The sequence below is a fragment of the Hemicordylus capensis genome, chromosome 10 (assembly GCF_027244095.1).
Source record: "Hemicordylus capensis ecotype Gifberg chromosome 10, rHemCap1.1.pri, whole genome shotgun sequence".
In the NCBI taxonomy this organism is placed as follows: domain Eukaryota; kingdom Metazoa; phylum Chordata; class Lepidosauria; order Squamata; family Cordylidae; genus Hemicordylus; species Hemicordylus capensis.
In genome coordinates, this window is record NC_069666.1 from 16,069,602 (window position 1) to 16,093,232 (window position 23,631).

Below are 23,631 nucleotides of genomic sequence, written 5' to 3' on the forward strand. Positions count from 1 at the left end.
AACTATGAACACAGAAATTGGCCACTGAAGATGTAGTCCAGTCCAGGACAACTCTGGACACCCTACTGATTGGACCCCAACTCCCATCATACCTTATTGACCACCAGAGCTGGGAATTATGGGAGTTATGGTCTGAAAGCAGCTGGTGGGCCAAAGCTGTACTTGTGGTTGTTTCAGAGCCTGTGAAATATTGTGGCATCTTTGGGAAGTAGTAATCCACTTGCTGTGCATTACTTACTGCATTCCCACCTCACCCTTCCTCCAAGGAGCTCAGTTCAGTTAAGGCTGCCATAGTCTGGCTTTCCAAATCCAGGTGCCTAATTTGCATAGTATGTAAATTGGCTTGAAAATAATTTTTGAGAATAGTGACTGCATGTTTTGCTCCATAATTCCACTTCTACAAGGGCTAGAGCTTAGCTTTTTTTTTTTTTTTAAATGCAAGCTGAAATCTAGGCGGGCTAAGCAATCTGGGCAAGATGCTTAAAATCCAGGTGAAACCTAGAATTTCAGGGAGGCATGGTAACTCTAAACACAACGATCATTGCCCCCACCTCAATTTTAGCACAACAGGCCTGCGAAGTAGGGACTGGCCTAAACTTGCCCACTGTACTTCGTGGCCGAGAAGCCAGTTTGCCTCAGTGCTCATCTCACAATTTTAACTTCAGCATCACAGCAGCGATCCCCATGCAGAACCAAGAGTGCATTAAGCCACCACACCTTAATCAAAAGCCAGCTCTGTGTTAATAGGAGGGCTGGGGCAGTCCTACTTTCGTTCCGCCCATGTGCACTCTGCGCCTCTCTTCCACACAGCACCCACTGATCCTTTTAGAACCAAGCTGCTCCCTGAGAGGAAGAGGCCACAATCGTGGCCACCTTCACCTGCTGCTGGCAGCAGGCTTGCCTTCCTTCACTGAAGCCAGGAAGCGGCAACAGCCAGCAAGGTGAGGATCATTGCCCAACTCTTCCAATAGGCTATTTAAGGACCAAGTTGGCTTCTCAATGGGCTTGTCGTTTGATTTTTATGTAAGCTGTTGAGGAGCCTTGATGGCTGAAAAAATGTGTTACAGGGGCCTAAAATGAATCCTGGCCAACACATCTTGCTCCATTGGACTGAGAATCTGCATACAGACCAGGCCTGTGCCCTGGCACAGCTGAAGCCCAATGATCTGCCCCACTGCAGACCTTAGAGCTTGAACCAGTGGCATAGCAGGGTCTGAAGGGGTCCCTGATCCATCATGGTACATTGCCCACAAGCTGCCTTATACTGAGTCAGACCCTTGGTCCATCTAGCTCAGTCTTGTCTACACAGACTGGCAGCAGCTTCTCCAAGGCTGCAGGCAGGAATCTCTCTCACCCTTATCTTGGAGAAGGCAGGGAGGGAACTTGGAACCTTCTGCATGCAAACAGGCAGATGCTCTTCGCAGAGCGGCTCCATCCCCTAAGGGGAATCTCTTCCAGTGCTCACACATCAAGTCTCCTATTCAGATGCAACCAGAGTGGACCCTGCTTAGCTAAGGGGACAAGTCATGCTTGCTGCCACCAGACCAGCAACCCTCCTCTCTACAAGGCATGTCTGTCCCTCACCCCCAGCCAGGAGCTAACAGTGTGCAAAAGTAAAAGGAACAAGAAGCAAGTTGCTTGCCCTGATTAAGTTTTATTACACAGTCTTCATCATGGCACTGCAGGAGTCACAGGAAGTATCCCTGGGTCCGATACCAGAGTCGAAAAGATACACATTAACCCCTCCCTGCCCACACTCCACTACTTATAGCAGTTCTTGACTTTAAGCAGGAAACGAGTCTCTCTTCAATAGGAAAATATATATATATGTGTGTATATGAACCTAAATGAAAAAATATACAGTTAGAAGAGTTACTAGCTGGGAAAGCTGATCCTTTGGGGTCCAGGCTATCAGCTCTGCAAGATCCATCCGAAAGGCCAAGAGGTATAATGTAGTAAAGGCAGAGTCAGTCCAGGGGCACGAGGCGGCTTGGTCTGGTTAGGAGATGGCCTTTGCCTCCGGGAGGAATGCTTCCCAGTACTTCACAAGCTGCATGGGGGCACAAGGGGGCAGGGGAGGGAAGAGGCACATCAACAAGCGTAATGCCAGCTCCAAACATCAGAACAGCCCTGTTGGGTCAGGCCCAAGGAAGCCTCTCGAGTCCAGCATCCTGTTCCACACAGTGGCCCACCAGATGCTTCTGAGAAGCCCACAGGCAAGAGGTGAAGGCACATGCCCTCTCTCCTGCTGTTGCTCCCCTGCCGCTGGTATCGAGAGGCATTTTGCCTCCGAGGCTGGAGGTGGCCTGCAGCCATTGATAGACCTGTCTTCCGTAAATTTGTCTAAGCCCTTTTTAAAGCCCATCCCACGACAGAGAATTCCATAGATTAATTATGCACTGTGTGAAAAAGTGCTTCCTTTTGTGGGTCCTGAATTTCCCGACCTTCAGTTTCATTTACTTGTGTGATGCTAACGGGACTGGCAGGCCAGTAAATCTCCTTCTCCCACCGTTGGGAATTGTGGCTGAGCAGCACTGGCCACCACTGAAGTGAGCCTTGATCTGTTGAAGATAAAAGCGGGCCGTCTGTTTTGCAAAACTATTAAGCTAGAGGTGCTGCCATACCAGACCCTTCAATGAGTGGCAGGTGAGGGGCCGTAAGCTCAGTGGCAGAGCATTCGATCGGCATGTAGGAGGTCCCCGGTTCAATCCCCGGCAGCATCTCCAGCGAGAGCTGCTGCCGGTCAGTGTGCCAATGCTGAGCTAGATGGACCAGAGGTCTGACTTGGTATAAAGCAGCTTCCGTCACTGATGCGGAGCACCAGATGTGTCACGACAGGGAAGTGTATTTTCATTATGAACCAGACAGGTGCAATGCGACACAAGCAGCACTGCACTGGGATACACTACTTTGAATGGCCTCCTGGGATGGGAAGGATAGGCACCTGCTGGGGAAGAAGGCAAGAGGCAGACACTGCTGAGGGCTGCTCACCTGCTGTTGCGAATGTAATAATGTCTCCAGGTATTTAGTCACGTGGGTTCTGAAATCCTTCGTTTTCTCTTTCTGCAACAGAAGGTGCAAAAGGCGTGAATGGTGCATTTCTGGAGACTATAACATCCCTCCAGAAGACAGTAGGATCTGCAATTTGGCTTAATACCTGCAAAAATACTCTTTTTTTAAACATAATTCATTTCATGTGTCTGAAAGGCTATGCCAATTTAAGTTTGTGCCAAAGTCGGATGGTCCCTCCAAAAGTGATAGGAATTCTCACTACTACTATAGAACTATAATTCATTCCGTGGTTTGCCCAGCAAATCCGGGATGATCTTGGGCAGGAACCTGCAGCCAGATATTTTCCCAGTCTGACAGACTAGCCTGGGAAAGACATGCCCACATTTCTAACGCCTTCTTCTGCATGATCCCCACTGCACATTAAGGTCATCTGAGGAGGTCCGTCTCCGGTTACCACCGGTTCGTCTGGTGGCGACTCAGAGGCGGGCCTTCTCTGTGGCTGCTCCTGGACTGTGGAATGCGCTCTCTGCAGAAATCCGCAATTTGAATTCTTTACTGGCCTTCAGGAGAGCCCTTAAAACCTGTTTGGCCTGGCCTTCCAGGGTTTTTAAATAGTTGTAATTGGTTTCAATGTTGTAACCTGTTTTTCAGGGTTTTTTAATTGTTGTGATTGTTTAATTACTGTTTTATGATGTTTTAATTGTTAAACATGGTTTTATGATTTTTGTTTTAATTGTTAACCAATTTTAATGGTTTTGTTTTAATTGTAAACCACCCTGAGCCATTTTGGAAGGGCGGTATAAAAACTGAATAAATTAAAAAACAACACAAAAAGGCGGCTGTGTCATGGATGCCAGGACTTGGTGTTGAAGCGTGGCAGTTCCTCTTTTGTTTCCTCCTTGGAAGCGTCAACTCTTCCTCCATATTTGCAGACACAAGGGGAAACCAACAGTGTCCCTGCTTCCGTGCAGCAGTCAAAAAGCAACAAGAAAGGCACCCGTCCCACACACAGCTGAGGCACTCCTGGCCTCCCCTTCCCAACATGCCATCCTGTAAAGCAGCAGGAAGAGATCCCACAGCACGGCCCCTGACAATAGCAATAGCAATAGCAATAGCACTTACATTTATATACCGCTCTATAGCCGGAGCTCTCTAAGCGGTTTACAATGATTTTAGCATATTGCCCCCAACATTCTGGGTACTCATTTTACCGACCTCGGAAGGATGGAAGGCTGAGTCAACCTTGAGCCCCTGGTCAGGATCGAACTTGTAACCTTCTGGTTACAGGGCGGCAGTTTTACCACTGCGCCACCAGGGGCTCTTTTCACAGAACGCAGTTGGACTGCAACACCACAACCAAACTTTCCAAAGGATTCCTTTGCTGTACGCCTCTTTGGGGCTTGGCAAAAAGGTTAAGTGGACATTTGAAAGAAGAAGAAGAAAAAGAGGGCCTTGCTAGGCTTGATGCATGGGTCCCACCATACCTCAAACCGCAACACTTCTTTGCGGAGAACTGCAGAAATCCGTTCAAAGTCCCTTTCGTACTGTGTCACACGAGATTCCCACTGTAGAAAAGACAGAAGTTGTGTGTGAAGAGCATGAAGTGACAGAGTAGAGCTGCACTATGCACAATTGAATCCTTCACACTTTAACAACCTAGCAGAGAGGAATATGGGAAACTGGTTTATAGGGAGTCAGACCATTGGTCCATCTTTATCAGTATTGTCTACACAGACTGGCAGCAGCTTCTCCAAGATTGCAGGCAGGAGTCTCGTCTCTTTCTGGAGATGCCAGGGAAGGAGCTTGGAATCTTCCACATGAAGAGGCTCTTCCCAACCACTAAGGGGAATATCTTTGTCTCCCATTCAAATGCAAAACAGGGCATAGCCTGCTTAGCAAGGGGGACAATTCATGTTTGCTACTACTATAAGGTAAGCCACCTAAAGGCACAGTGGGGAAATGACTTGACTAGCAAGCAAGAGGTTGCCGGTTCGAATCCCCGCTGGTATGTTTCCCAGACTATGGGAAATACCTATATCAGGCAGTAGTGATACAGGAAGATGCTGAAAGACATCATCTCGCACTGTGCAGGAGGAGGCAATGGTAAACCCCTCCTGCATTCTACCAAAGACAACCACAGGGCTCTGTGGGTGCCAGGAGTTGAAATCAACTTGACAGCACACTTTACTAGAATTATGCACCATTCCCTACCGTGATAATTTTCATCTCCAAGTTTGTCCTTTTCATGGTTGCAGCTTACTGGGACAGTGTTAAGGAATTTACTGCTACCTCAAGGAGCAGTATTTGGTTGACTACAATAGGAAGGGCCCTTTGTAGGGCTCGGATTTCCCCATTTCCCCAACTCTGTCTAGCACTTGGGGACCCATGTTTGAGAATCTCTGCTGTACCACCACCTCAGCACAATATGCCACCAGTGGTTCTTGCCAATTTTCAAATTTCTTTTTAGATTGTGAGCCCTTTTGGGACTGGGGACCACTTTTCTATATAGAGTCACCTTGAGAACTTGTTGAAAAACGGTATATGTAACTATTTGTAGCAGCAGCACATCCCATTTTCCAAGGCTAGGTGGCACCTACAAGGGTTCTTCTATCCGTGACAAACAAATCCACTTTAAAAGGTATTGTAGCCACGGAGTGGCACAAGATGCAGTCATGGCTTTGCCATGGTGGCTTTTATCGGACAGCAAGGCAAGAAGGTGTATTAGACCAATGCCTGGACAACCTAGGCCACCTACACATATACCAGAGGAGCAGGAGAGATTTCTTGGGTCTGGCTGCCTCTCACCTCTGAGATCTCGTCTTTGGCCTGTTGGAGTTTGTCGGGTTTGTTGGCCCAGAGCAACCGAGCCTCCGTCTCCCGTTTCTTCTGCAGCATGATCTGAGCGTCCTGCCAACGCTGCCAGGTCTTCATCCGCTGGTCAAAGGCACCCTGTGGGCAGGGAGGGGCACACGTCAGAAGCAGCCTCCTCACCCACCAGCTCTCTTCTGCATACCAAGAGCAAAGCATCCAGCCCAAACAGCAACAAGGTCTGATGCTCTGGAGCAGTGATCTTCACTATTTCTCAAGTGGAGGCCACTCTGGCCAAAAAGCCTTCAAGGCGAGAGCCATCTCCTACTGGGCTGACCTTCGCACAGTACCAGACTTTCCCAGTGCTGGGAGGGCCCTTTAAGAGAGAAGGAGCCCTCTACTAAGAGCTCTATGGAGAAAGCACTGGGAAGGGATACACTTCCTAGCACTGTGAGGAGGAAGTGATGTCATATCTAATTTTTGAGCTCCTCATCCTGGGACTGAATAGAAGCTTTTAAAGATGTTAATTTACCCATTCCTGTATGGGGGAAGGGCAACCAGAGACCTTAAAAAGATTTCCTCTCCGCAATCTTGGAATCCTCATCTACACAAAGGAAGTCTTTAACACAGCAAAGAAATGACCAAAGGGGCAAGCCTTGTGTTGACAGAATCAACAATCAAATGACACTCGGCTCCTGCTAAATGAGTTGCAGGAAGTCAAAGCAGACATTCTAGCAAAAATGCAATCATTGCAGCAAAGAATGGGAGAACTTGAGCGAAAAACTACAGATATCGTCCAGGCAGCAGAAACAGTTATGAAAGTAAGTACAACCTTACAAGCTGAAATATAAATGATGCAGAATAATGATGCAGAATCTCTTTCATGCATTGAAAGTCTCAAAAACCAATTTTTAAGAAGGGGCTCAATCTGATCTAGAGGTTTTGAAGAGAGGGTGGAAGGTGAGGATATTATCTTTTATCTCTCCGTGGCTAAGGAGTTGCAATTGGAAGCAGGAATCTATGAGACGATAACAAACATATTGAATGGGTTCCCCACCCATAAATGTAGCGCAGCTACCAAGGGACATAGCTGAAATGTTTCTGATATTTGCACAAAAAATAAAACATTGCAAGCAGCCAGAAGACAGGGCTCCTTTCAATATTTGAATAAGTCTATCCAAGTTTTTCCAGACCTATCTCTAGAAACCTTGAAATGAAGAACAACGCACCCTGTAACAGAAGCATTGATAGCAGCAAAAATCCCTTATTGGTGGGGCTTCCCCTTCTCACTTCAAAATTCCTTATAAGGGGAGAATGCCAATAGCCAAAGATTTAGAATCTGGTATAGACCATCTTTGGGTCTCCAGATGAAACAGAAGGATGAAATAAGAGAACCTCCCCAAAAGAACCTAAAATGGAAAAAACAGTAATTGCCTAACACCATCTTTCACTTTCTCCAAACTGAACTCCAATGTGATGCAACCTTGGAATCTGCAGTCTCCATCAAAACCACCAGGAGAAAAAGAAAAAGGAAGATACACATGGACTTCTCAACACTGCATGTTGTTGGACTACAATTCCCATCATCCCTAGCCGCCGTGGCCTTTGGCTGGGGATGATGGGAGATGTCTTCCATCATCTGAGGCCCCAAGGTTAGGAAACCCTGCCTTCAAGGATCCCCTGGCACTGGGCACAGCTCTGCGCAGGGGGAGCAGTCACCTCTGCATCGTGTTGGGGAACTGTGCAGGATATTCCGCTTTGGCTAAAGCTTCACACAAGCCAACACAATGAGTCAGGGGGCTCACTGTGGGCTTAGGGGCTGCACTAAGGGCTGATGGGGGCTGCCGCTGGCCCCCAGGCCTTGCAATGAACACCACAGGAAGCTGCTATATACCGAGTCAGACCACTGGTCCATCGAGCTCAGTATTGTCTGCACAGACCGGCAGCAGCTTCTTCTCCAAGGTTGCAGGCAGGAATTTCTCTCTCAGCCCTGTCTTGAACAGCCCAGAAGACAGCTCTGGAGCCTTTCCTCTCCAATCACTTTGCAGGGGTTGGCAGCTGGGTCTCCATTGACTCTCAAGCTTCACAGCAGAGGAGCCTGCCGGCTGGCGGCAACATACAGGGAATGCTTACCCTCACAACCGAAAGCAGGCGGATATAGTCACTCAGGAGCTCGGCCAGGAGGAAGAAGTCGTGGTTGGCCTGTTCCTGGTGCAGCTGCTCGATCTTCTCTTCCACCTCGGCCAGCTGGGAGAGTGCCCGGGACAGGGCCGTGTTGTCCTCCGAACTCCCCAGCATGGCCAGGCTCTTGGCAAACTGAGCAGTATTCAGCGACAATTCTGGTGGGCAGAACAGAGAGCACAAGGGCAGCGCAAGTTAGGTGGGGTGCGAAGAATATAGGAAGCTGCCATATACTGAGTCAGACCCTCGGTCCATCTAGCTCAGTCTTGTCTTCACAGACTGGCAGCGGCTTCTCTCCAAGGTTGCAGCCAGGAATCTCTCCCAGCCCTATCTTGGAGAAGCTGCCAGGGAGGGAACTTGGAACCTTCTGCATGGAGGCATGCAGGTGCGCTTCCCAGAGCAGCTCCTTCCCCTAAGGGCAAGGTCTTACAGTGCTCATTGGTAGACTCCCATTCAAATGCAAGCCAGGGCAGACCCTGCTTAGCAAGAGGGACAATTCATGCTCTCCTGGATTCTACCAAAGACAACCACAGGGCTCTGTGGTCGCCAGGAGTTGACACCGACTTGACAGCACACACTGCCTTTACCACAGGGCTACCATTCGTGCAGACCACAGACCACCCACCCCAGGCAGGGACACAGCATGTTTTGAGACAGCTTTGTGGGATCAAAGGTTTTAATTGCTGCTGTGTTTTTATTTAAAAACCACTCCAGTTTTATATGGGGTGGTATATCAATGCAATACATAACACAACCCCTAGTTAAACAGCTGGGCTTTATCCAATCCACCAGCTTGCTTGTCTCATGACATAACCAACTTCATGCTTAACTGAGCAGAGAGGCACCTTTTAAAGTGGCTGCTCTTATATACTTTGTAGGAAGAGAGCATCTGGCCCTGTTCAACCCCAGCACAGCATCCCTTTCCGGGGCCGTTACAAGCACATCCCCCGTGCTTCTTTTTAGATTGGCAGTTCTTTGGGGACAAGGAGCCTTCTTATTCCTTTTTCCTCGGTGAACCACTTTGAGCATTATATTTAAGTTACTGCCTGTGCACCAATCAGGCTCAACTGAGCCACATCGACCAATGTGCACAAATCAGGCACCTCCAATCAGACACTGGCACCAATCATGCCCCCCCCCCAATGTGCACCAATCAGGCTCAACTTTGTGGCAGCCTTCCCACTTCCCTTTAGGACAGGGATTCTCAGCGTGTGGGTCCCCAGATGTAATTGGACTTCAACTCCCATAATTCCCAACCAAAGGCCACTGGGGCTGGGAATTATGGGAGTTGAAGTCCAGTAACATCTGGGGACCCATACGTTGAGAAACCCTGCTTTAGGAGTTATTTCCTATTGGTCAAGGAGGCTTGAGATGAAAGCAGCACCAATATGCAACACACCCCAAACCCCACATGCCCAAGCTAGAGAGGTCCTGCACGGGGCAATCCCCAGCCGTCTCCAGCTGCACAAGAGCAAGCTCAGATAGGTTACCTTTCCTGTGACTAACGAGCATTTCGACAACGGCATGCAGCCTCCGCAGTCGCTGCTCCTCACACTCCACCTCTTGAAGCTTCTCCTCGAACCACTGGAAGGGGAAGATGGAAAGAACAGCAAGGTCTCGCTCGGAGGGACGTGTGGTAGTTCTAATTGTTATTTGCTCCCAGAAACGCCACCCCAGGGCAACTCTGGGGTTACTGAATGTCTAGCAAGAGCTGCTCTGAGGTGTTAAGTACTTACAATGTCCGACTCGTTCATCTTTATGGTCATTTTGCTGACCGCATCGGTCGCCTTGTTGAACATCTTCAGGAGGCCAGCGCCACTCAGAGTCTGAGTGCCAAATGCTCGGGGCAGCTGTAAAAGGCCCAAGAAGCGTGATCAACTAGCATCCCACCAAACTACAATTTCCCAAGCTACCAGCGTTTTTATAATTAAGATAAGATAATAGTTTAAATATTGAGTTTTCAATTATTTTAATTGTAAACCGCCCAAAGATGCAAGTTTTGAGTGGTATAGAAGTATTTTATTATTATTATTATTTATTATTAATTCGATTTCTACACCGCCCTTCCATAAATGGCTCAGGGCGGTTTACACAGAGAAATAATAAATAAATAAGATGGCTCCCTGTCCCCCAATGGGCTCACAAGCTAAAATGAAACACAAGACAGACACCAGCAACAGTCACTGGAGGTACTGTGCTGGGGGTGGATAGGGCCAGTTACTCTCCCCCTGCTAAATAAAGAGAATCACCACCTTAAAAGGTGCCTCTTTGCCAAGTTAGCAGGGGTAAATAAATAAATAACTATAAATAAAGTTGTCATGCAAGTCAAGAAATCAAAAGGTGTCTCTAAAGCAAGTAGTAAAATTTGGCAGGAAGTAAGTGTGAATTCCACACAGCTCTGAAGGTAGAGAAGGCACTCTTTTGCAGCTTAGAGTGCTATGAATGGGAAAACATCCCACCTCTATGGAGTTTTAGAAGGCTTTCTGCCCACATGGAAGCCAAGTCCTTCCCACTGAATTCCAGCTTTGGAGAACTTCCAGAGGGTTAGCTGTGCTTGTTGCTTTTGCTGCAACAGATTTTAGGTCTTGCAGCACATACATTTTTAAGGTCTGTGGGTTTTTTTTTTAAAGCTTTGGAAGGAAACAGACTCACTAGCCATTTGGCTTCCCAGAGGCATCTTGTGGGCCACAGTGTGAAGCAGGATGCTGGACTAGATGGGCCTTCAGCCTGACCCAGCAGGGCTTGCCTGCTGTTCTCATGCTTCCCCACTGTATGGCTAGCTCACTGAAAGGGACCACCAAGTAGGAGATTAGGGACTTAATGGTACAACAGCAACTCAGGAGCTCCTCCTGAAGTCTGGCATAATGCCGCTGCTCCCTGCTGACTTTACAAAGGTTTCGTTCAACAGCTGAGAAAGCATCATTATGTGGTGGCCTCACATCATCCTAGCTTGGCCAAAAAGGGCCCCAAGGAGGAACAGCAATAGGTCAACTCATCTAACCACATGGGAGGCACATTACAGAAAGGCTTGAATATTCGGGAGCTTTTTGCAGTGCAAGCCAGCCAGACAAGCTGCATGGGGGTGGTGGGGGTGGTGGAAAGAAGCACACATCCCAAGTATTCCGGGAGGTCTCTGGGAAACGAAGCCACCAGATCTACTTGAGAACATTTCTAGTACTGACAGATTCATCACTAGTGGGCCAAGGAACTGGCAACACTGTGGAACACAGAGCCGTTTCTATTTTAGGACTAGCATGTTCTGGATTTCTCTTCAAACATGCAGCGACTGGGTCCCTGAATAGAAGTCTTCTCAGGACTCAAACAGGAACTGGGGTCACGAGCCATTCGGCCGTAAGCTTTGGTAGTACATCAGCAGGCATGGACCCTATGATACAGCTGCTAAAGGGTAACAGAGTTTGACAAATCCCAAGGGCCAGGGAGTCATGGTGCCTGGAAGTTTAACTGGGCAACCCAAGATAGGTGGAATTTAATAAAGATTTGTCCACAACAGCCCTGTTTCTGTTTTAAGAGAGACACACCCATCCCCCGCCTGCCCCACTCCACAAGGCCCATCATTAAGTCTGGTAATGTTGTCAAGTCTCCATTGACTGGATCCTAGATCCAAATAAAACCTGTCAAAGCCTTGCATCAGTTTATCCCTGAACTGCAGTGAGCATGTCCTCCAGTACATTCATGGGCACCCAATTCATTGAGACTTGACTTCTCTGGACCCATTCCTACAGAATGCTTAAGGGGACTCTCAACAAGACAGATCTAAGCAGTTTTCCCAGGGAGGAGATGCTGGAGTAGTCATCACAAAAGCCACACATTGACTAGTCCGAGCAAGAAATGGAAGTTCCATTCAGGGGATCCAGTAACCAAAGCAGAAGTGAGTCATCATGTCTCAGTGTGAAACTTGGGGGGTTGGAATTAAAGTGTGTTTAAACACCTTGTTGAGAAGTGGGTGACAACCACAGAATTTCACAGCAGGAGAAACTCCTGGACATGCCACCCTGCATGTGGTGAAATATGAGCCACTGAACAATTGCAAACCTTGCAGCAAGGGGACTCTATGAACCAACAGGAGGGTGACTTCATGTTCAATCAGATTTGACAGCAAAGGAGCCCAGGGTCTCCGACAAAGCTGAGTGGCACGCACAGATTTGCAGCAACAAACAACACAGACTTCATGTTTGCCTGACAGTGCTCAGGGCTTGAGCACAATGTGGTTTACACATTCTCGTTGGCTGCTAGATTGGGTAGCAATGACTGTATTTCTAGATTGCTGCAAGCCTGTATCAAAGGGTTGGCTTACATATTACAGCCACCTGCTGTAATTACCAGAATTACTCCTCCTGGATCTATGGGGCAAACTGTGGGAGGGATGAGGTCCTAGCTCAGTGACAGCACACTTACTTTGCATGCAGAAGGTCTTAAATTCAATCCCTGGCTTCTCCAGGTAGGACTGGGAAAGACACCTGCCTGAAGCCCTGGAGAGTCAATGTAGACCAGCTCTGCTCAACTTGCCCCCCCCCCAGCTGTTTTTGGACTTCAGCTCCCATAATCCCCAGCCACAGTGGCCAATAGCCAGGGATTATGGGAGTTACAGGCCAACATCTGCAGGAGGGCTGAAGTTGAGCAGCCCTGATGTAGGCAGTCCTGAGCTAGATGGACCAAGGGTCTGACTGTCTAAGGCAGCTGTGGCGTATGTTCACAGTAAGAGGTGGGGTTCACTTCAGAACTTTGAATTGGTCCAAAAAGCAAGTAGGGGGAACCCCACTAGGGTGATGGGACCAGGACACTTCCAATGGGATGAAATCAAATTAATAATAATAATAATAATAAGCGGCCACAGAAATTACCATCAGTCAATTACAAAAAGCAGCTTTACTGGGAACAGCCTATATTCTGCGACAATGTCTATAACAACAGCAACAACATTGATAATAAAATCCAGCCATCCCAGGTCCTTGGGAAGGACTCGATGTCTGTATAAAACAAAACAGTCAACACCTGTCTGACTGTGTAAACAATTATTAACAACAACAACAACACTGACAATAAAATTCTGGCATCCCAGGCCCTTGGGAAGGACTCAATGTCTGGATAAAACAAACTAGTCAATAACACCTCTCTGACTGTGTAAATAAATAAATAATCTGCTGAGGCATTCTGAACCAACTGATGGAGCTGAAGGGTCTATCTAGTTCAGCATAGTACACTGACTGACAGCAGCCCTGCAGGGTGCTGGAGAGCCAGTCTTGCAGTAGCAAGCAAGCACTGATCCCTTTACTAAGCAGGGGCTACCCTGGTTTTCATTTGGATGGGCAGCATCATATGAGCACTGTCTGCTGTAAGATATTCCCCTTAGGGGATGGGGCTGTAGCTTAGTGGTAGAACACCTGCTTTGTGTGCACAAGGTCCCAGGTTCAATCCCTGACAGCATCAGATAGGGCTGGGAGAGACACCTGCCTGAAACCTTGGAGAGATGCCGCCGGCCAGTGTACACAATACTGAGCTAGATGGACCAAGGGTCTGGCTGTCAGCTTCCTATGCACCACACAGATCCAGCAATGCTCTAAGCTGCCAAAACACATCTCTACTTCCCCACAAAACTGTCTGCAGTGGCATGGGGCAAGTACACTTGACCTGTGCCCACTATTTTAACCCCTGGGGCAAACAAAATAACTGGGACCTAACCAACCAGCAAAAAAAGTCACCTTAAGTGGCGCAACGGGGAAATAGGAACATAGGAAGCTGCCATATACTGAGTCAGGCCATTGGTCTATCTAGCTCAGTATTGTCTTCACAGACTGGGAGTGGCTTCTTCAAGGTTGCAGGCAGGAATCTCTCTCAGCCCTATCTTGGAGAAGCCAGAGGGAATTTGAAGCCTTCTGCTCTTCCCAGAGCTGCTCCATCCCCTGAGGGGAATATCTTCCAATACTCACACATTGTCTCCCTTTCATATGCAACCAGGGTGGAACCTGCTTAGCTAAGGGGACAAGTCATGCTTGCTACCACAAGACCAGCTCTCCTACCACACAAATGCTTGACTAACTAGCAGAAGGTTGCCGGTTTGAATCCCGCTGGTACTATATCGGGCAACAGCAATATAGGGAGATGCTGAAAGGCATCATCTCATACTGCGTAGGAGGCAATGGTAAACCCCTCCTGTAATCTACCAAAGACAACCACGGGGCTCTGTGGTCGCCAGGAGTCAAAATTGACTTGACGGCATACTTTACTACCTTTAACCAACCAGCAGTTTACTAGCGTTACATGAGAATTCTCATTCAACCTGACCAGGATTCAGGAAGGGAAGTCTAACAGCACTGAGACTGGCTGCTGCCAGACAATTGTGTGCAAAAGCCCTCAAATTCCCTGGACCATCCCTTTATCTGAACACTTTTGCATCAACGACTCATATGACTGGCTTCTTTGTTTTGGCAGAAGCTGTGCTTTGTACTTTCCCACCTCTTCTGCAGTCACAAAGGTATTTGTTTCAGGAAATATGCGTTCGTCATGATTAAGCACAATGGGGGGGAAATGCATGCATGAATTCCTCGCAAGAGGCACAGAGTTTTACCAAATAAACCAAGTTAGAGTGGCTTGGTTCACAAGTGCCGAAACATCTCGCAGACAAGCGCACGCTCTCCGGGAGGGCAGCAAACCAACCTCGTCTTTTTCCAAGAACTCCCTGACGTCTGGGTCCTGCAGCATGGTCGGGTGGCTGACAGTTCTCTGCAGGTATCTGTGGAAGAGGGAAGTGTGAGGCCTCTCTAGCTCTTCCCACCATTTTAATAGCCCCGGCTTGGTTTTAGTTAGAGCATGTTTGCAGCACTCATATGAGAGAGAGAGGCAAGCAATATACCTCAAATCAGTACTGAGGAGAGTTCTTGGGCAACCAAATATGCCCAATTCACAGAGACAAATCTGTAGGGATGAGCCTGAAGTGTTCTGGTGCCTCTTTGGAGAGGCGCCGAAATGTTTCGGCGAGGGGTTCTCTTAAGGGGAGGCAGGCAAGTCCTACCTGCCCATCCTCCAAGCTCCTGCCAGCCCACCACGACGATACGGCAGCTTGTACCACTTGTCCCTCTAAAATGCCACGCTGTTGGGATGCTTCCCCCAGCATCCCTTGCACAACCTCAACACGTAAATAGTGCGGATGCCATTTATGTGCCGATGCCACGCCAGGGAAGTTGGGGGGCACATCCTGCTGCCGCTTGCACGGAAGTATTTCTGCTTCAACAGTGCTGTGGTGGGCTGGCCGGGGCTTGGAGGATGGGCAGGTAGAACCCACCCACCTCCCCTTAAGGGAACCCCTTGCCGCCCTTGGATGTGCACTGAAGCCATTCTAGGCTGCAGGTGGAGTGGGGGGACGGAACCATGTTTGAGTGCCCCCAGGGCGTTAAGCTCCTTGCACGTGGAAAGTCAGCAAAGTGATGGAGAAAGCCAGGTGGTTGGCCTCCAGCGTGTGGGAAGTGTGTAGGTTTTACTCCTCTCTCTCCACCATGAGGAAGCATTCAGACATGCCGCACCATCCCTACCTATAGTCGGAAATCATATACTCTATGAAGGAACAGACTATATTCATTCTAGTGAGAGTGAGTGTGTATATATATATATATATATATGAAAAAGAGCACACCAGTGTGGTGTAGGGGTTAGAGTCAGGGATGTGCTCGGACCATGGTTTGAAAACTTTGAGGGAAGTCAGAAGACAGAGAGCAGGGGGCTTAGCTGCTCTCTGCTGCCCCCTCCAGCTTCCTGCTGGGACAGCGTGTGTCCCCAAAAGCCCCGCACATCATCGGCATGCATACGGGCATCCACCCCTTGCACGGTCAGCGTAGTGTTGCTGACCAGGCATACATGGATGCCAGGTGTGCACAAGACAATTGGGGACCCAGCAGACAGCTGGAAGGGGCGGCCTAGAGCAGGTAAGCACTTGCTCTCTTAGTCCCCTTTGTAATTTCCCTCAAAGTGCTCGAATCGTGCTCCGAACCGCGGTTTGGGCACATCCCTAGTTAGTGTGTTGGGCGAGGACTGGGAGAGCAGAGTCTCACTTGGGAGAAGGCAGTTTCCTATGCGGCTATGCCACTCTTCAGTGAAGGATTATGGGCATGGACATCTCTTGGGTGGAAAGCATTTGAAAGCAGTACCCCTAGGAGAAGCAAAGCCAATGGAGCTGGGCCAAGGGTTTTCAAATCAAGACGATCCCAGTGAGGTCTGTGGCACCGAACCGAAAGGACTAGGAACAGAGAACAAGAACTGGGAGGATGTCATTTCTTCTTTCACTTCCTCTGCTGAAGAGGAGGATGCGAAGCAGCTTCCCCAGTTTTAAGTGGTTCTCACAATTAATGTTAATTCCAGCTAGTACGATCCCTCTGGAGTAGTTTTAAAGTAAGGCTCACAGAGAACTATAATGGGAATGGGGCTGTAGCTCACTGGCAGAGCGTGCGGAAGGCCCCAGGTTCAATTCCGGGCAGCATCTCTGGGCTGGGAAGACTCCTGCCCGTCCGTGCAGACAGTGCTGAACTAGTTGAACCAATGGTCTGACTCAGTAAGAGGCAGCTTGCTGTGCCTTCTATTCACTTGACTGTTAGGCAAGTGAACAGATTTTCAAAACCAGAAGAACATCAGGGCTGGACAATAGGGATGTGTATGGAACCGGTTCAGAGGCCCTTTATGGGCCTCCGAACCGGTTCGAAAGGCGGCCGGTTCAATGGCAGAAGGGGTGCTGCTTTAAGAGCAGGGGAGGGTGCACTTAACCCTCCCTCCACTCTTCCCCTGCTGACGCTCCTTTCTCCCCAAAGTTAATCGGGGCAGCAGCATACTTCCCTGCCATCCTGTTGCCCTAATTGACCGGATACAACCGGAAGTGGTGCTGGCACACACAGTTCCATCAGATATGTCTTCCTATATCGCTGCTGCCCGACACCAGCCTTTAAAAGAGCCCTCACACTTTTTTAGACAGGCTTTTAGTAAGCTTTGAATGTTTTAAATTTTTAATTGTTTAGTTGGTTTTATACTGTTTCTATTGTGGCTATTTTTGTGAATTGCCTAGAGCCTTTGGAGTCAGGCAGTATAATAAAGTTAGGAAGGTGATTGAAAATAAAAATGCTAATATTATAATGTCCTTATACACATCTATGATGCGGCCACATTTGGAGTCCTGCATACAGTTTTGGTCACCATATCTTGAGAAGGACATTGTAGAACTGGAAGCGGTGCAGAAGAGGGCAACCAAAATGATCAGGGGCCTGGAGCACCATCCTTATGGAGGCAAAGTTACAGCAATTGGGGCTTTTTAGTTTGGAAAAGAGGCAACTAAGGGGAGACAATAGCGGACAGAAATTTTTCTCCCTACAACACTAGAACCAGGGGTAATCCCATGAAACTGACGTCTGGGAAATTTAGGAGTGACAAAAGGAAGTATTTTTTCCACACAGTGCATAATCAATCTATGGAATTCTTTGCCATGGGAGGTGGTGATGGCCACTAGCTTGGATGACTTTAAAAGGGGCTTTGACAAGTTCATAGAGGACAGGTCTATCAATGGCTGGTGGTTACAAGCCACCTCCAACTGCAATCTGAAGATGCCTCTCAATACCTGTTGCAGGGGAGCAACAGCAAGAGAGAGCATGCTTTCAGTTCTTACCTGTGGGCTTCCCAGAGGCATCTAGTGGGCCACTGTGGGAAACAGGATGCTGGAGAGAGAGCGAGCGCTGGTCTTGCGGTAGCAAGGCTAAACAGGATCTACCCTGGTAGCACATGAATGGGAGACGATATGTGAGCACTGTAAGATCTTCCCCTCAGGGGATGGAGCCACTCTGGGAAGAGCAGAAAGTTCCAAGTTCCCTCCCTGGCAGCATCTCCAAGATAGGGCTGAGAGAGATTCCTGCCTGCAACCTTGGAGAAGCCGCTGCCAGTCTGTGTCGACAATACTGAGCTAGATGGACCAATGGTCTGACTCAGTATATGGCAGCTTCCTATATTCCTATGACTAGAGGGCCTGATCTAGAAGGGCTCTTCTCTATGTTCAAATACTTTACCTTTCTAAAGCAGCGCGCCTTTTTTCTAGAAATTCTGTAGAGGAGGAGTCTTCTTTCCCCACTTTTACTTTGGTCATTCCTGGAACGAAAGTGAAGACACAGAGGCTGTAGATGCAGCACAGTAAGCTTGGCTCCCACCGGGCGGCACGTTCTTCTCCAACGAGCAGCCCGTTTGAAAACGTGAGCAGCCCATTTGAAAACACTCCTCTCAGCTCTTCAAGCCCTGTGCCTAGTCAACCATCACGGCAGAGCAAATCAAGAGCCAGAGAGGCGAAGGTCAAGGATGCAAATCAAGCACACACAGTTCGTCCAAAGTAGCCCTAGAAAAGTGGATATGCAGCCACAGCATTCAGTGCAGCACCCAGAAGCAGCAGCAACGCAAAAGCTGGAGACAGGCAACATGGAGAAAGGGCTGGTATGGTTTCTAGAAAGAGGCTGAAAACTAATAAGGGAAACTGATAATCCTCTATAGGCTAATTGCCAAGAGGTTTTCACGATACATTTGAGCATGAGCTTTTGTGGGAGACAGCCAACTTCATATATGAAATGGAAATTGATTGAAGCAGGTCAGATAAGCTTCTAGAGCAGGGTTTCTTAACCCTGGGCCCCCAGATGTTGCTGGACTACAACTCCCAGAATCCCCAGCCACAAGAGCCATGTCTGGGGATTCTGGGAGTCGTAGTCCAACAACATCTGGGAGCCCAAGGTTAAGAAACCCTGTTCTAGAGCCCCTAAAGCAGGGCCATACAACTTCAGCCTTCCAGCTGTCGGACTACAATTCCCATCATCCCCAGCGGCCAAGTCAGAGGTGATGGAAGTTGTAGTCTAACATCTGCAGGAGGGCCAAAGTTGTGCAGCCCATAATGTATACTAAGTGGAATCTTTGTAGTGCAAGAGGAAACAGTAATACCTAGCAAGCCTTTGGTTGACTGTCAAAAGTTTTTATGAACTCCTGCTCGGCTGTTTCCTGCTCCATGTGCCCACCTATTACAATATCAGCACACGTGTTGCTGAGCCTCACCTATTAAGCTCTTCTCAGGAGGTGGAGGGACAATGAATCCATTTTGCGCATGTTTCTCCGACAATTTCTCATATAATCCCAAGAAATCACTGAATCGCCTCTTCACTGAGAACTGAGCATTTCGGAATACTGGCAAAGTGGTCTGAGAAGATAAACCAGAGTCAGGAGACATGGAATGCTCCACAGCCAGATTGTCTGAAAGTGCAATTTACATTAAGTGTTGAAAGCAGGCAGAAGGCCATTTCCCCCCTAGCAAAATATGTTGAGCATTGAAATATTTCACAGTTCTATTCCACTCTTCCTCCAAGGAGCCCAAAGCAGTGTACTTGGTTATATTTACCCTCACAACTACACTGGGAAGTAGGTTAGGCCAGAATCACTCAGTGAGTTTCATGGTTGAAGGGGGATTTGAACTCTGGTCTCCCCAATCCTAGTCCAACACAAACCGCTGAACTAGTACTGATTTATCTGAACGTTACAACTGTAATAAAATATTCATGATATGCATCTTAGCAGTTCAGACATCGGGTATGTATTTATAAAGTGCCATTTGGTATATATTTACAAAGTATACCTTCTTTAATTTGAACCTAACCAGAATGATATGTATATACACTGTTAGAGATGGAGCTGCTGTACTCCAAGGTACCTTAAGCACAGCTAGGATTCAAAGTGTTATTTGGGCAAGGGCCATGTGCAATTTTAAGAACACAAGCAAGTTGACTTTAAGGGCTTTTAACTGGTCTTAAAATGATTTTAAACAGTTTTCAAATTTGTTTGAAACTTGAAAATGCTGTTTGAAATGCCTTTGGCTAGGGAGGTAAAGAAATGTAATAAATTTTTAAAAAGCCCTGCTGGATCAGGCCAAAGGTCCATCACAGCAGCCAGCCAGATGCATCTGGGAGTTTCCTGTTCCAATGGAACAGGAAAGCAGCTTGTGGTATAGCATGGGAAACAGCACTCCATTTCAAAACTGGTTTACCATGCAGACTGGAGGGGATGTTCAGGCAACAGAGTCCAAAATCCACTTGAGCACACTGATGAGTTACTGTATGAGTTACCGATGAGTTACCCTTTGAATCGTAGCCCACGTTTGCCAGTTGGCCGACAGGGAGATAAAGTTGGAAAACAGAACTATCCGCATTGTGGTGGGTGCTATGGAAAGCTATATTTGTAGGGCCATGAATAAAAGGTTAATTTCAGCCACCTACTTTTTAACGGATTTATTCAATACCTATACATGTATTCAGTACAGATGCTCCAAGGTAATCCAGGATGAGAAAGGTTCATAAGCTCCCACTTGTTCTTAAGAAAGGCCATTTGTGCTGGTGAATTTCAGTAATGGAGAACAGCCTCAGAAGTCGTACACAAGTGAAAGCTAACCCTCAGAACAAAGCTTTAGTAATTGAACTGGGTTGCCAGCTCTAAATGACAGACTTTCTGCTTAGAAATGGTATGCTGTGTTTATAATCAGGATTATGAAGGAAAAAATAGTGTCTCAAAAGAATCCAGAAATGCTCATCCCTATAACAGTGACTCTTAATCAACAGCTTCCAGTCCCCACCATATCAGACTTTGAGAGGGCTTTTTCTTCCAAGTTTCAACCCAGTCTCTACAACTGGCCTAATCTTGCCAGCTCTCTTCCCTGAATTGTAGATCTGAACCAGCCTAATCTTGCCAGGGCAGCCCATTTATGTTCGCCTTAGAAGTGCGCTCTCTGGAATCAGAAAGGCTACTTCCTGTGTTGCTTTAATGCCACAGAGGGTAAGAGACCAATCAATATGGGAGAGCAGGAAGGAAATACTGTACTGTCCCAGAGAGATGATGCACGGATCAGTTTGGTCCAAGAAAGTGGATGATGAGACATTGCTAAGAAACCATTAGCAACAGCTTGCAGCGCTTTGTCAACATGCCTGGCATCCATTCAAAATGAAAGCGAGGCAGTTATTTTCCTGAACAGCTTGTTGTCCAAGACAAGCCTTGACAGATCATCACCCACATATTGAGCAAGAGAAGATGCAAGGAGATCAACAAGCTGAACTCAGCAAGCATCTTAAAGTATGTGGCATTTAAAGTCTATGGATGGGCCATCTATTATTATTATTGTTTACACAGTCAGACAGGTGTTATTGACTGGTTTGTTTTATCCAGACATCGAGTCCTTCCCAAGGACCTGGGATGCCAGAATTTTATTATCAATGTTGTTGCTGTTATAGATATCGTTGCAGAATATAGGCTGTTCCCAGTAAAGCTGCTTTTTGGAATTGGCTGATGGTGATTTCTGTGACCCCTATGGTGTTGAGGTGCTCTTCAAGGTCTTTTGGAACTGCACCCAGGGTGCCAATTACCACTGGGATTATTTTGGTCTTTTTCTGCCACAGCCTTTCAATTTCAATTTGTAGATCTTTGTATTTTGTGATTTTTTCCATTTCTTTTTCTTCTGTTCTGCTATCCCCTGGTATTGCTATGTCGATTATTTGACTTGTTTTTCTTTCTTCTCAACTACAGTTATATCTGGTGTATTGTGTGGCAGATGCTTGTCTGTTTGTAGTCGGAAGTCCTATAATATTTTGGCATCTTTATTTTCTACAACTTTTTCAATTTTATGGTCCCACCAATCTTTGGCTACAGGTAGCTTGTATTTTTTGCAGATGTTCCAGTGTATCATCCCTGCTACCTTGTCATGCCTTTGTTTGTAGTCTGTCTGTGTGATCTTTTTACAACAGCTGATTAGGTGGTCCACTGTTTCATCTGCTTCTTTACAAAGGCGGCACTTGCTGTTTGTTGTGGATTTTTCCACTTTTGCTTTTATTGCATTTGTTCTTAGTGCCTGTTCTTGTGCAGCCAGTATCAAACCCTCTGTTTCTTTCTTCAAGTTGCCATTCTTAAGCCATTGCCAGGTCATGGTGATGTCTGATTTTCCACTTATATTGTGCACATACTGATTCTCTCTATTCAGCAGGGGAGAGCAACTGGCCCTATCCACCCCCAGCACAGTACCTCCAGTGACTGCTGGTGTCTATCTTATGTTTCTTTTTAGACTGCAAGCCCTTTGGGGACAGGGATCCATCTTATTTATTGTTTCTCTACGTAAACTGCTTGGGAAACTTGTTAACGTGCGATATATAAATATTTGTGGCAGCCAGGGACAGAGGCCCCTTTAAGGGAGATGGCGCCCTATTGGGCCCCTGCACAGAGTGCTGGGAAATGTAGTCCTTCCTCTTTCTCTTAAAAGGCCCTCACAGCACAGAGAAAAGCAGAGGTCAGCACAGTAACAAACGTCCCACATACACTGAAGCGATTTTCTTTGCCAGAGTGGCTCCCACTTGAAAAAATAGTGAAGATCACCATAGTAGAGAATGGTTGCACAGAAGGTAGGAACCTGCCGACATACTGTGTCACTGCAGCTTTTCAGACTGCTCCAAGGGAAGCTAGAGGATGACTGGCTGATGGCAGCCAGGAATGGCCCTTTGGATAGACTCGGTGCTGCTCAACAAGTGTGGCTTGGGGTGTTACAGTGCCTAGTGGCCTCGGAGCATAAGCAATTTCCCAGTGATGCAGCGTACCAATGCACCTTGGTTTACAGGCTTTAGAGAATTCAACAGCACGAATCCTCAACCGGGGGCAAATCTTGAGCATGCAGAACTGAAAATTTCAAACAAAAACTGTTAGTAGGTTAGAGGAACATGGCTCAGCCACCCACGTTTTATTGTGCAGCGCAAGAGGAAGGGCGAGTTTCAGTAGCCTAAATGGAAGACTGGCTCATGTCCTGAATGTTTTAATGTCCTTAATGCAATGAATGTTTTAATATTTTATTAGAGCTGGTGTAGCTTAGTGGCTAGCAGACTGAATGGCAAGTCAGGACTTCCAATCTGAATTTTGCCCATCATGAATTCACAAAGTGGGCCTTAGGGAATTCACCAAAGGCCCTTAGGCAAGTTGCTCCCTTTCAGCCCGGGCTGCAAGGCAGTACTACATACCTACCTCACAGGACTGTTGTAAGGATACATCAAGGTCATACATGGAAAGCGCTTTGCACACCAGATAGCACTGTACAGATGCTCAGTGCATGAGTAAACATTAACTTAAAAGGAAGCCAACTACTTCTCATTCATCAGCACCAAAACATAACATACCTGTGTTGAGACTTTGTAGGCTACATAGGCATTCATACCATCCCCTGTGGAAAGAAAGTGCATCTCAGTCACCTGTAACACACTGATACGGAAGTCGTGGTGAACACCGCCTCCTAGTGGAGACTGGATATAAGAAAACTGGTTCCAGTAGTTGTGGATCCTCCTTTCCGAGAGGTTTGAGAATCACAGCATACATTGTACACGTGGCCCATCACCAGATGGCCTTAGGAAATTAGCAGGGGGAGAGCAACTGGCCCTATCCAACCCCAGCACAGCATCCCTCCAGTGGCCCTTGCTGGTACCTGCCTTGTTTCTTTTTAGATTGTGAGCCCTATGGGGACAGGGGCCCATCTAATGATGTATTTTTCTTATGTAAACTGCTTTGAGAACTTTGGTTGAAGCGCAGTATATAAATATTTAA

The 23,631-nt window shown here is 47.4% G+C and overlaps 1 protein-coding gene across 1 annotated transcript in view; it reads right to left on the reverse strand.

Annotated features, from left to right (window-relative positions):
- Positions 1–1,634: 1,634 nt before the first annotated feature.
- SNX1 (sorting nexin 1) overlaps positions 1,635–23,631 on the reverse strand; it is a 33,448-nt gene continuing 11,451 nt past the window's right edge. The window contains exons 5-15 of the mRNA XM_053272936.1: positions 23,211–23,254; positions 19,075–19,216; positions 18,054–18,132; positions 14,677–14,752; positions 9,738–9,851; positions 9,492–9,585; positions 7,954–8,159; positions 5,818–5,961; positions 4,497–4,577; positions 2,992–3,063; positions 1,635–2,050 (exon numbers count right to left, since the gene is read on the reverse strand). Of these exons, the coding sequence (XP_053128911.1) occupies positions 2,000–2,050; positions 2,992–3,063; positions 4,497–4,577; positions 5,818–5,961; positions 7,954–8,159; positions 9,492–9,585; positions 9,738–9,851; positions 14,677–14,752; positions 18,054–18,132; positions 19,075–19,216; positions 23,211–23,254 (1,103 nt within the window). The 3' untranslated portion in view covers positions 1,635–1,999. The remainder of the gene's footprint in view (positions 2,051–2,991; positions 3,064–4,496; positions 4,578–5,817; positions 5,962–7,953; positions 8,160–9,491; positions 9,586–9,737; positions 9,852–14,676; positions 14,753–18,053; positions 18,133–19,074; positions 19,217–23,210; positions 23,255–23,631) is intronic.